The sequence below is a fragment of the Athene cunicularia genome (assembly GCF_003259725.1).
Source record: "Athene cunicularia isolate RWA chromosome 3 unlocalized genomic scaffold, athCun1 chr3_part1, whole genome shotgun sequence".
Classification (NCBI taxonomy): Eukaryota; Metazoa; Chordata; class Aves; order Strigiformes; family Strigidae; genus Athene; species Athene cunicularia.
Window position 1 is genome coordinate 38768359 of NW_020799097.1, and position 14220 is coordinate 38782578.

The window sequence follows — 14220 nt, forward strand, 5'->3', positions numbered from 1 at the left end:
AGACAGTTAAACATAACTTAATGGAAGCATTCTACAACTTCTTCCAAACAATTTTTCCACATATCCTTTAAAGAAGACAACAGTAAGTGCTCTTTTAGCAAAACATACGATGGCTGATCTCCAGCTGTCTTATTTTATGGCACCCTGTAATTGCATAGGCAGCAATTTTGGGAAAATTAATTTGACTTTTACTGATAAAATCTAAAAGAAATTTAAAATAAAAAGTAGAGATAGTATTTTACTTGTAGTTGGTATTAAATTTTAATGTCTTTATTGCATAAAGGGATCTTTTAGAACTTAAATTTTATGTTATTTACAAGAAAATATACAATGCAAAGTTAAAATGTCACATGTCCATTACAATAATGCACAGCAGATGTTTCTACTGGGTGTCCAGCAAGGTCCCTGCATTCACATCCAACAGGATACAGAGCTAGCTTCCTTTGGACCCTGTTAAACAGCAATGGAGAAAAAAAAAATTACTTACTAAATTTGGAAATGCATATTTACATATAAATGACTGAACTGAGCTGCAGTGATTAATGGTATTTGATAAAATCCACTTGAAACCAGAGCTAAAAGAAAAGAAGGCTACAGCTTTCAGGTTTTTAATAAGACTTCTCAAAATAGGTATTTTCTGTTTTCTCTGAAAGTTCTCACCTCCCCCATTCTGAACCGCTAAATACAGTTTTCTTAACACAGCAATTTTCTGCTCTGGCAATGGCTCTAACATGGTATTTTTTCAACTGGACTTCTTTCCTTCCCCTGCTAGGAATGCTTCTCCTCTCTCAGCTGCCCATTTTCCTTGTATCCTGACAGACTTGCAAGGGACTGGCTGTACATTGTATAGAAGGCAAAACTCCTACTAACACGCTTTTCAGCTCTTATCCCTAGAGCTTGTTCACATGTGCATGCTGCCATTAAACACAGGATGTATCACGTGATCTAGTATATATCCACATTGGTACCTGTAGCACGATATACTTTCAAGATATCAGATCTCAAGTGAGAAGCAGACTCACATCATCACTGATGAAAATTTTTCTGTCTCCCATCACTGTTTTCCCCACTGAAGGATTAATGCTCAAAACAACACATCCAGGACACTCAGTTTTCCCTTTAAATCCTTACCAACCTGAAATATTTTTCTGTTCTTCACTGTAACTACAAGTGCATTTTGGTATCAAGCAACTCAAAAATAAATGACCAGGCTCAATTAAAAGAGTCATTGGAGTGATTTCCCTCTCCCCACATCATATAATAGTTTGGGTTGGAAGGGGCCTTGAAGATCATCTAGTTCCAAACCCCTGCCATGGGCAGGGACACCTTCCACTAGACCAGGTTGCTCAAAGCCCCGTCCAACCCGGCCTTGAACACTGCCAGGGAGGGGGCAGCCACAGCTTCTCTGGGCAACCTGTGCCAGTGTCTCACCATCCACACAGCAAAGAATTTCTTCCTTATATCTAATGTGAATCTATGCTCTTTCAGTTTAAAGCCATTATCCCTTGTCTTATCACTACATGCCTTTGTAAAAAGACTCTCCCCATCTTTCCTGTAGACCCTCTAAGTACTGAAAGGCCATCCTTCTCTTGATGCAGCCCAGGATACAGTTGGATTTCTGGGCTGCAAGTGCACACTGCTGGCTCATAGTCAGTTTTCCATCCACTAGTACCCCCAAGTCCTTCTCTGCAGAGCTGCTCTCAATTCACTCATCCCCCAGCCTGTATTTGTGCTTGGGATTGCCCTGACCCATGTGCAGGACCTTGCACTTGGCCTTGTTGAACTTCATGAGGTTTGCACAGGCCCACCTCTCCAGCCTGTCCAGGTCCCTCTGGATGACCACACAGCTTGGTGTCACCAGCAAACTTGCTGAGGGTGCACTCAATCCCACTATCAATACAACTGATAGCTAAGTGAGATCAGCCACTACTTTTTTAACTTCCAGATTACAATTGTTTGGAGGAAACAATTCTCTTACCAAGTGGTTTCACAGTCAATTTGCTGTGACTTTGGGGAATATCTTTTTTTTTTTTTTTTTTTTTTTTTTTTTTTTTTTTAAACAGCTTCAGATGAAAACCACTGCCCTCTGCCCATATACCATGTCTACCCTGCATTTCTCTTCTCATAGTGATCCCTCCTCAGCTGCCTCTCAGTCCATCAGAGTCTTAGTTCATTCACAACCAGGTCCCACTGTGAAACATCACAGAAGCAGTAATTTGTTCTGTATTACTCTCAGTACATCCAAAATAGGAAAACAGCTGAAGTTCTAGGTTCTCTCTTCCTTTCCTCTACTGAAATCTTCACCAGTAAATGCCCTCACTCCATTCCCATCAGCATCAGTCACAGAGGTCTGGGGGAGCCCAGCCCTCAACTCTGCTGTTTCACTGGGACCAAAGGTAGCATTAGATGTCCCTCCTCAGCAGGTGGTTTTCTGAAACACTTCAGAGCAGTCAGGCAGTGTCACAGTTACATGGAACAAAAGGACAGATTAAGAAGTTGTACAAAACATAATCTTGACAAATTAATAAAAAAATCTTTGCTTGATTTGTTTTTGAAGAAAGAATATTTCACCCCACCAAATATACACACTGTTATGGAATCACAGCATGGTTGGGGTTGGAAGGTGCCTCTGGAGGTTATCTAGTCCAAACTTCAGGCAGGGCCACCCAGAGATGGTTGCCCAGGACCATGCCCAGATGGCTTCTGAATAACTCCAAGGATGGAGGCTCCACCAGCTCCTGGGCAACCTGTGCCAGTGCTTGGTCACCCTCACAGTGAAAAAGTGTTTCCTGATGTTCAGAGGAAACCTCCTGTGTTTCAGTTTGTGCCCGCTGCCTCTGGTCATGTCACTGGGCACCACTGAAAAGAGCCTGGCTCTGTCCTCTTTGCACTCTCTTCTCCAGGATAAACAGTCTCAGCAATCTCAACCTCTCAACCTTTCTTTATATGTGAAGTGTTCCAATCATCATCTTCACGGCCCTTCACTGGACTCTCCAGTATGTCCATCTGTCTCTTGCACTGGGGAGCCCAGACCTGGACACAGTACCCCAGGTGTGGTCTTACCAGTGCTGAGTAGAGGGGCAGCATCACCTTCCTTGACCTGCTGGCACCACTCCTCCTAATGCAGCCCAGGACACCATTTTCTGTCTTTGCAGCAAGGGCACACTGCTGGCCCATGGTCAATGTGGTGCCCACCAGGACCCCCAGGTCCTTTTATGCCAAGCTGCTTTGCATTTCCCTTTGTTGAACTTCATGAGGTCCCTGTCAGCCCACCTCTCCAGCCTGTCAAGGTCCCTCTGGATGGCAGCACAACCTCCTGGTGTACCAGCCACTCCTCCCAGCTCGGTGTCATCACCAGCCTTGCACTGTGCCCCACCATCCAGATCATTAATGAAGATGTTAAACAGGACTGGGCCCAGAACTGACCCCTGGGATACCTCCCTAGTTACTGGCCCCCAACTAGACTTCATTCTACTGATCACCACCCTCTGGGCCTGACTGGTGCTTTAAAGACTATTTAAATACTTAAAACACACAAACCCTTCAGGTTTTTTCAGCATCAACTGAAGAAAGACCAGTGCTTATTTATATATATATATATATAATTTATATTATATTATATATATATATATATATATATAAAATAACACACACACACACATATATATATATATATATATATATATGTTATTAGCTGCTGAGATACAAAAATAGTTCAGCAGAGTAAAACAGCAGGGCTAAGACAGGTCTTTTTACAGCACACAAGTCTCCAGGCTACTTCCTTATTCCCTTGGTCAGTTTTTAACTGTGAACACTGATGTGAGGAGGGCAGCTATAGAGCTGATGTGCAGAGCAGGTTAGACTTGCTTAGATGGCCTTATTTCAGTGAAAGCAGTCAGCTTGTTCTGACATTTAACATTTGTTTCTGTTTATCATGCAAAACAAGTCACTGCTGGAACTCTGCAGCTCTCAGACACAGGGCTCATGCAATGAACATCTATTGTAAGTGAGGGGTTTGTTTGTTTTATATCTAGTTAACCAGCTATCTCCTGCTTACCAGGAAGATCAAACTGTAAAATAACTATGTAAAACTCTGTTAAGGTTTTATATATAGAACTACAAATATCAGATGGATCATAACCTTATCAATATGCATTTACACATCATCTTGTGTTATGCGAATTTTTTCTCCTTTATCTAGATAGTTGGGAGTTAACATTGCAGTGACCAAACTAGAGGTAAGAAACCCTCCTGCCAAATATTATCAAGAAAAATGCAGAAGCTCAATCTGGGCTCTGCATGCAGAATTCATTTCCTAAATCAGGAAATGCATAAAACAGAATGGACACAATCAATCAAAAAGAAAGGCACTGAGATCCCAACTGCTTATTGCTCTGTCCAATTCTACTGAAAGGCAGCTCAGAATTGCTGAGAGACAAATGAGCCTAAACTGATTTGGAAAGAGCTAATTAACAAAAACATAAATAATCCAGATTTTGACGATTTCAACACATTAGTAAAATACAGATTTTCCTGAAAATTTAAAATTAATATTACAAGGGAACAACCCAAAAAATGCACAGACTCACTAGCAGCTTGAAGAATTCTGCAGCTCTTGAAGGGAGTTAACACATACCTTACTCAGCTCTGGAAAGAGTTCTTGAATCCCAATGTCCAGCAGAACATAAGTTAACTAAAAGAAAATAAAGAAAAGTAAGAACACTCCAAAGCAACACTCTGGTTTTTTATTTTAAACTCTGAATTAGAGCTCACTCTTCTGCTATATCTAAACATTCACTTCAGGAAATTCTATGCCAACAGGCAAGTTTCTCACGTGTCACAAGTTACCTGTTTGTTGAGCACTGGTTGCTGCATTCCATCAAACAGAAGCCTGATGCCTTCATATTTAGCCTCTTCCCCAATGCACTTGCCTATTAAATCTAGACCAGATACCAACAAATACACAAGTCATTAGGAAGCACTGCAGAACAGCTATACAATGAAGTTACAGAACTCCAGTAATTAAAAACCAGTTTAAATTAGAGTACAAATTTTATCTGTCTAAAGCGGTGAATGGAAAAACAAGCATGCCTTTGGTTCCTCCTTTTTCCTCCCTTTCCTTCAGGGCTGCATGCCTAATTATTACACTTTTTATAGTATCAATGTATTGTCCTAATGCATTGTTTAATAAACCACAAGCTGAAATTCTTTAATTGCTTTCTGAATAACCTCGCAAATGGGCCCCTCTTCCCCAATTTACAGAGTTAGAAGATTTATCTTCTGGCTTCACACTGTGCCTTTTTTAACCCAGTTTTCATCTGGATAAAATACAAACCATACAAGCATTCTAAAGATGAAGACATTATGGTACTAAAGTACATCCGTAAAGCTCTTAATTTCTACCATGTCTTTATTCATCACTATGCTACAAACCTTAGTCAGCCACACTGAAGTGATGAAACTGAACTCCTGGATTCTTATACCTAGTGTTCTAGTCAACTCAAATCTCAGCAGAATAAGTATTACTAGATTTGGAAAGCTAATGTGACTGTATTTGGGTTATGCATCTGCTTGAACTATTAACCATAATCATAGAGTCACAAAATACAGAACCTGGAATGTATCTCATCATTTCTTCAAAAGTCTGCTTTGCTCGCTTCTGTTTATCCTGGAGAGAGCGAGGTTCAGTATTCTCACAGAAGATGGCATCTTCAGCAAAGACACATTGAAAAAAAAGTCTTTAGGCAGCTTTACCTCACTGGAGATAGAAGAAGTATTTTGGATTATGGCTTTGAAGTTGAGTCTTTTCTGTATGATCTTGACTGAAAGGGAACTGTAGCCTTGCCAGACAATAGTTTTAGGCTTACATTAGCCTCATCAAATCCAGAATACCCCACCTGTGTGGAGGACAACGATCTTTTGCTAATTTGTTTCCATTCTTTTCAAATTTTTAAAGCATTACCTTCTAGGTCTGGATCAATTCTGCTTTAGGTTAGTTATGATCTCCTTATTTATAATTTCCCTTATACTTTCAAAACTATAAGCAGTGCTTATACCTTGTGCTAAAACATTGTCTGAAACTGTCAAAAAAATTCAGATTTACCTATGAATGAAAAAACAAGAATTGTTGTTCATCAGAAATATTAGGCACTCAGTTTTGGGTTTAAGCTCTGAAAAACTTACTCCTTTCCTTTTCTGTCTTTCACAAGCTTTCTTTTTGGCTTGATAAGGACAGAGCTGTCTTGATTCCAGAGCTTTGGACAGATGTGTTTAGATTAGACTGTAGTCAGATACTGCTTCTCTATAGCTGTGAAGTAATTTTTAAATTTTTTATTTAACCTCTCACCCCTTCCCTTATTTGAGGGTCAAGAACACTTAATCCTCTCAAAAACCTACCACAACATAGGGAACAAAGAAATTAACAATTAAGTTCTGTGATGCAGCACACAAGTGAGAAGTAATTTAAAGACTGAATGAAATACTTGCACTCTGATATACTAAACCACCTTATTCTGTTTTATTGTTCTTTGCACACCTTAACAAGTTATTATTCACAATACTTTATCTGTGATCACCACTGACAGACAACATGGCTGACAGCATCTTTCTGCAAGGAGCTTTTGCAAACTTTTTATAGGCCCACTTGATTTTTAAAACTCCATTAGCTTTAGTTAAGCACTCCAATGTTTAGTACTTGGAAACTTAACAGAAGGGATTTCAAACATCAAACTAAAGCAGTATTTTAACTTCAAAGATGTAACTTTTACCAACCTCTCAGCAGTGTTATCAGAGAAACCAACCGGTGCTCCTGAAATAGCTGTTCTAACTTATAATGCAAGTAATAGTCTGTGTACAGCTCCAATGTGTTTTTGAAGAGAATTCTTCCTCCCATCAAGAGATGATGCAGCCAGTCAGGAATGTGGAAAACTACCCTACCTGCAAATTTACAGTAACACACATTTATAAGGTTCTCCTAATACTAATGATAAATGAATCACTTTAAAAAAAAAAAAAAAAAAGATTGTGAATAAGTAAATAATATTTTTGTTTTGTTAGTGTAACACTGAAAAAAATCAGTGCTCTACAGATTGCTTATCAGTTACTTCCCTTAACTATTTTTATCAGTTAGTTCCCAGAGCATACAAGCAGCTTAGGCACACCTGAGAAAAGGGAAGAGACCTTCTCCCATAAGCTTATAGTCTGAGACATGGAAAGAAAGAGATATAACGAAACAACTGAGCAATAATGAATGCTGAATTATGATATTTTAGCACAGCAATAAAGCCTTTTAAAGAATGACTGTGGTCCTAAATTGTGTAATGTTAAGCTTGCAAGTGCTGAATTATATACAAGTACTACAATAGAATTTTATTTCTTACCAAAGAACTTGAACCTCATATTTGGCATGAAAATCACTTCTTACCAACATACATTAAGTAGTCATAGACTCCTTCTACAGTCATCATTTCCATGAAGTAGTTCTGATTTTGTCGTCTTTCTGTGTTCTCAGACCGGTTTGCATTATTCTTGAACAAATCATTGAAAAGCTAAAAATAGAAACGCAAGACTGAAAACACTGCATTCAAAGGCAAAAGGATAGCCATCAGTTCTTTATTTGGGTTTTTTTTTGGAGGGTGGTTAATAAGAAGTAGCTTTTGTCCAGAGCTTTCAAATAATTAATTAGTTTTCCTCCCTCCCACCCCCCTCCTTTCATTTTCCAAAGGGGTGGAGGGGGGTGGGGGGAATAAAGAGTGTGTTGTCACATGTTGCCAAGATACCCACCAACAAAAATACCTGGATTCAGAACAAATCAGCAGGGCAACATTAGTTCATGAGCCCTTGTGCTCCTGATACCTTCTAGACTTTTTTTCACAGGCTTTGATTCCTGATGCACCCCATTCTGTTGTTTGCTTCCATTTTGAAATCAATACAATTGTTTCTAGACAAAATATCCAACGTTTTTTACACGGAGAAATCCCCTTTTTTTCCCTGCCAGCTTGATTACTGATAGCAAAAACTTCATGAATCTTTGTTACTGAAGTTTGTGTTTTTTCCATTCATACAATTCCTCATTTTATTCCTTTATTTTTCTATTTTCCCATGTTTCCACCACCACAATTCCTCCATTTCCTTACCATTGGCTCTTCCCCAAAAGATATCATTATAATACTTGCAAAATCCCAAGAGGCTCTTCCATAAGGAGTCCCATACCACCTAGGCAGTACTCCTTGTTCACCTACCCTACCCCTCGCCAAGTTTGTGGGCTCCCACAGCTGGGAGGGAAGAATCCTCTAAATCCTGAGAGTCTCCACATTTAACAGTATCTGACAATCACCACTAACAGTTTATTTTAAAGTATCTTATCCCCAAAACTGTTGATCTAAAGATAAAAAGAATTTATACAAAATACTCTGTATAGTTCAAAAGTTTATGTCAATCTTCTAAAAAAATATCCCAGAACTAGAAACAAATGCAATGTGATTACAGTGCTGCCTAAGTTGAGATGATTGCTACTGACACAGATTTTTCTGTATCACTCCCAAATTAAAAATAGTTCCAAGGAACAGGAAGCAATTTGCTTATATGTGGTTCACTTTCTGTCAAGCAATTCTCCCTGAAATAAATCAGGCCATAAAACACCCAAATCACATTCTGAATCATGCAAGTACAAGAATTCATAAATTCTGAAATCATGCAAGTATAGAATGCTCTGCACTCACAGGAAAAATTACATCAGGAAACGTGGTAAGACTCAGGTTTTGACTTGTACTTGTTTAGGCACTCTCTTTTGTTAAGTGCTGAACTGCTGGCATTATCTTCACAAAGTTCACTCAAACTAAACACCACCAAGTTATTACATACATTACATAAAAGAGCAAATATGGTTAATGCACTGGTGGATGACTGGTATCCAGAAAAGTAACAAAAGAACACATGATTATTCACGCCTACTGTATGAAAGCATCCCTGGTATGTTGTTTAAATAATCCTGTATAAACTGAAGTCTATATCCTCCTCAATACCAAAACTGGGACACTGGGAAAACCTTAGCTGAATTATTCTAACTTAAACAAGAGCCTCATTTATTTTTTAGATACACCCCACAACCTGACAGAGGCAATACATACTGAGCCAACTCAAAGGAGCCCACTGTGCTACAGAGACAGAGGTTCAGAGAAGCGTGTACAGGCCAAACTAAAACATTAACAGCAGTCCGGTAGGTGATCTACAAAAAACCTCAAACATGAAGGCCACCTTAGGGCAAAGCTTTTGACCTCCAAAAGTTATTTAAACTTTCACCCCAAACCAGGAGCAGTATCTTCTGAAAGTTGTATGTACCTCTGCACACAGATAATGTGTCTTATACCTTAAGTATAGTAGTTCCTTGATCACTGACAAGCTTTGAAAGCTTAGGCTCTTGCACACAGCATTTCAGAAAGCAACAGTGGATCAATGCATGCCAAAATTACTGAGCCAATGAGCAGTTTTTATAAAGTATATCCTTTGCATTATTCCAGTACAAGTGTGTAATCTAGAGTCATCAGCAATGCATGTCTGAAGGATGCAGCAACCATAACACGAAGTGGCATTACATCCCTACTTAGGTGTTTTGCACTTCCCACAATTTTCGCCTCAGAGGAAAGCCAAGTGAAAACATACAATTGGATATCTAATACAAAATTCGAGATTATATTAACAATTTGGATAATCACAGGACTTTGCTTTTAAGTGTTTCTGAACATGTTAATATTTGAGATGTGATATAATGCTCACTGTTGTAATTAGACTAAAAGAAAGACAAGCAAGAGAAACTCCAATGCTATCATTATTCATATCTTTAAGATTAAACAGTAACTGTGATTGAAACCACAAAAAATTCTTAAAAGGCTTTCAATGAGGAAATTCTGTGGATTAATACAGGTTAATAATGGAAGCCAAGCTCCTGAAGTGAAAGATAAAACGCCTGTATTAAGAAAAAGACCAAATTAATCCCTTGTACAACAGGCTATCTATTATACCTTGATGGGAAAAGCTAGCAAAATAACTATGAATGCTTAAAGTACCTAACAGAAAAAAGAAAGCTACTCAAGGTTTAGTAAGCGCACATGCAAATATACACCCATACATTCCAGCACAGGTGTAAAGTTTACCAAGATTATGAACTATATTTACAGCCAGAGGTATGAACCACTCCACTGTTTTTCCTGCTCATTTGCCAAGTACAGGTGACTATACTAAAATGCTAAGAAGAAAGAATGTATGTAGCACCTAAACCACATCAGTTAGTGTATTGAAAAGCAACCGTGTCTTCCTCCAAATAACTATGCATAAACATACATTATACTGTCACCGTTGCAAAAGCAGTTTTCATTCCTGTTGGCAGGTCATCACAAGCTAGTAGAACAATGCCTTTGTAGGCGTATTTTGCAATTTTGCATCAGCTGAGAATTCCTGACCTATTCTAGCAAGTCTGACAAAGTATGTTCAGAAGATGATCAAGGCACTTACAGACCTTCAGAATAGAAATAGAGCTGGGAAAGCCAGAGATCTTGTTGGTGCCCCTAGGAGTGGGGAGCAGGGTTCTTTAGTCACTTGTTTCTTTTAACCAGGGAGGTTGCTAACTCTTTTGATCTAGTGGATCTGATACAGGATAAAATCCAATTGCTATTGGCTGTACTAAGGTTGACTACACATGTTTATAATGCACTTTTAACTAGAAGTCTTTCCACCGATATTTAAAACATACAAACATACACACGCACCAGGAATATTCAAAAGGAAGCGGCATGCATTCAGAGAAGTAGACACATTTCTGGTTGAACTCCAGCTTTCACTTGCCCTGACAGACTTTCACACATTTCTTATTCAGCCTGTTGATGAACAGGTAGCCTGGGTGTACCCTATTCACGGCAAACGAGTTGGCAGCAGAAGCACCAGGGAATGTACTGTACTCTGAACAAATTCCAACATGTTGATACTAGAATAAACAGATCTGTGTCAGACAAGGTATATGGGAACACTGTGGCAATACAAGAATTAACTGGAAATCTACTCTAGCACCTACCACAAAATTCTGTGTTTAAGAACTTCCTTGCTATGAAAGAACATGCTCTTCTCACAGATGGGCACACAGAACGTGCCAACCTTCCACTGCTTTGGCTGCTGGCAGATCTCCTCATTGCCTCCATACAGGCAGGTCACCCAATCCTGGTACAGGCATTTAGCATTCATCTCCATCACCAGGAGGTAAGGGTGCCAGACTACTGCACCATGCTTTTATCTTCATGAAAACATCATGTGGCACAACAGAAGTGAAACTGCAGAACTGAACAACTGACATCTATGCCATGTGTATTTGGAGGGGTAGGGAGGGGTGTTACCTCAGTTTACCTTTGCTCTGACCTTTGGACTGAACACCCTTTGTGCCTGCATTCCTAGACAGAATTTCCAGCTTAGTTTCATCTGAAATAAACTCAGTTAATGAGTTCTAAGACAGCTCCCTAAAATGCGAGAAAATGTGACAAGCAGATATGTCCAGGAAACAAAGCTTCCAAAGAGCATCAATGATCTGAACTAAAGCAGTCTGGCAGATGACACAGGTGTGGCTGACAGATCAAATCCAAGAAGTGACAAGAAGTAAACGGTGCAGTGTCCTGGCACCTAGCACAAAGCTTTTCCTAAGCGTGGGCTGACTTGAGAAAGAGAAAACGGTCTTCCAAAGAAGGCGCAAGCATCCCAACAAATCAGCAAGAGGGATGAATTTCACAATGTGCATGGGAAGACTCTGCAGATATCATAACACAGCACAGCACAGATATTATAACACAGGATATCAAATCTCTAATAATTATAGTTAACGTGCAAGTGTGTGAGCTCTGGATTAACTGATAGATGGGAAATTAGTGAGAAAGCAGTCAACACATGAATTCCTCGTGCATACATGCCTCTGCTGGTCAAAACTGGTAGTATAATTTGAGCACAAACAGATACTGAGTATCTGATCATAGAACCTGTCTTGCAGCATCCCCCAAGGCAAGTGTCCTGAGTGCCCATCACTAAATAATAACCATAGCTCAGCAGGAGATATACTGAAATCTGAAAATTTTCATCCATTTACAGCAAATGACTCCCCAAAATAAAACAGATTTCTTCTGGGGAAGAAAAATAAAATCTAAAATATACATAAAACTAACTACTTATCATAAAACAGCTAAGAAAGAAAGTTGCTTGGAAAAACAGTGAACTCTCTCTCACAATAGACAGTGAGAAGTAATGGAGAGCTGGGGCTAGCCTCATCTTTTTTACTCTCTGCAGAGAAACTTGTATCTCATGACAAAAGCACCTCCTACAGGGTAAGCAGCGGTACAAGCAAACAACTTCGACTCAGACTTTACAAACCGGTGTCTCCAATGGAGTGCATACGTGGACAGCTAATCAGCCATGATAAGGAGGTTTCCCCCACAATACTGTTTCTAAAAATGACATTAGAAAACAGAAGGCAGTCTATGTTTTGTTTAAGGAAACTTCAGTATTCCAAAAGGAAAGCCAAACTGCAGGCAGCTCTTAGCTTTCCTGGGATCACCATGGCTAAAAAGAATTGGGAAAACTTCACTTCAGAGCCTGAATTTCTGTACACATGTTCTTTTTACAAGAATAACATACTGACACTTCAGAGAGTAAGTTTGCTTTTTAATTGAGCAATACTATATTTTTTTTAACCTTTTACAAGCCAAAATGGTTTTGAACACCATTTTAAAGAATTAATTTTGATCCTTTAAAAAAGTTTTTCAAGCAAACTACAGAAAGAACCCTGTCTTCATAGGAATGCTTCAGAGTGCAAAGCTTGTTGCTCAAATGTTTTAAGTATGTTAACTATTAAAACTACTAACTTCAAGTAGTTCTTAACAGATCACAGTAAAAAAATTAACATTGTTCATACTATGTTGTAGTATGCTGTCAGCTGTTTTATAAAAAAAAAATTTGGAGTATTATGTATTGTTTCTATCACAAGTCAAAATCTGATTTTTAAAACTGTTGATACATTTACACCCCTCCTCTGAACAGACAGCAATAGAAAAATGTCAACCTTGGATCTAAAGTAAGAAAGGACTTGAAATGAAGGATAGTAATTTTGTGTGTGCGCATGCAAGCTAACACAATATTTCCTGTAGTAATTCAGACTTCAAGTTAAGAAGATGAATTCTAAACAAATTAATAGATTTAACTGCCATTGTACTTCATCAGTATAAATGTTTTGTAGCTGCAAGTTCTGTAAGTGTCATAACACTACAAAACATCCATAGTGAAGGAAATCAAAGGGCCCATTTTTCCAACAGCCCATCACTAACAAGAATCATAAATGGATCCTGGGCTTCTAACTCTTGCAAGAGGAGAATGAGCATGGACAGTACTTTTCACCAATACTCTTCCAGCCTCCAATTGTTTTAAACGAAAAAAAGAAAGTTCAAGAGCTGGATGCAGTTTCTCTGCAGGTATTCACCCTGAATGTATTTATTTCCTTTTTTGTGAATTTGTCCAGTCTCACCTTATAGTTGGGTAAACTTCTAGTATTCATAACGTATTTTGGCAAGGAACGCCACAAATCTAACCATTGCAAGAGCTACCACTTTTTATTGTGAACCTGGCTCCTACCACCTCCATCTGATGCCTCAGTTTTTGCACTAGAGGAGAGAGGAAAAGCCACCCCAGTCTTTGTCCCCTGCCCCCTCATGCTATGCATTATTCTTTAGACTATTATATATCTCTAATTTATCACTTTGCAAAATTGTCCTGGCTTACAGAAAATCATAGAATCATTTAGGTTGAAAAAGTCCTTTAAGAGTCCAACTGTTAACCTAACACTGTCAAGTCCACCACTAAACCATGTCCCTAAGTGCTGCATCTACACAGCTTTTAAGGGATGGTGACTCCATCACTTCCCTGGGCAGCCTGTTCCAGTACCTGACAACCCTTTCAGAGAAGAAATTTTTCCTGATATCCAGTCTAAACCTTCCCTGGAGCAACTTGAGGCCATCTCCTCTTGTCCCATCACTCCTTACTTGGGAAAAGAGACTGACACCCACATAGTCCAGTTTCATATGTAGCCCAGTTTTAACTCCTCTTCCCAAAGCAAACGAGATAGCAGAAAAACATATAGCACTGAGTTTTCTTTTAGAACCTCTCACATGGCAAAGTGTATGCACATTAAGTATTTTGTGT

General features: G+C 39.0%; 1 protein-coding gene across 2 annotated transcripts in view; it reads right to left on the reverse strand.

Annotated features, from left to right (window-relative positions):
• Positions 1 to 254: 254 nt before the first annotated feature.
• SNX14 (sorting nexin 14) overlaps positions 255 to 14220 on the reverse strand; it is a 57336-nt gene continuing 43370 nt past the window's right edge. For both annotated transcript variants that reach the window (XM_026844188.1, XM_026844187.1), the window contains 6 exons: positions 7424 to 7547; positions 6772 to 6936; positions 5614 to 5709; positions 4849 to 4940; positions 4637 to 4693; positions 255 to 450 (listed from right to left, as the gene is read on the reverse strand). In XM_026844188.1, the coding sequence (XP_026699989.1) occupies positions 412 to 450; positions 4637 to 4693; positions 4849 to 4940; positions 5614 to 5709; positions 6772 to 6936; positions 7424 to 7547 (573 nt within the window). In that variant the 3' untranslated portion in view covers positions 255 to 411. The remainder of the gene's footprint in view (positions 451 to 4636; positions 4694 to 4848; positions 4941 to 5613; positions 5710 to 6771; positions 6937 to 7423; positions 7548 to 14220) is intronic.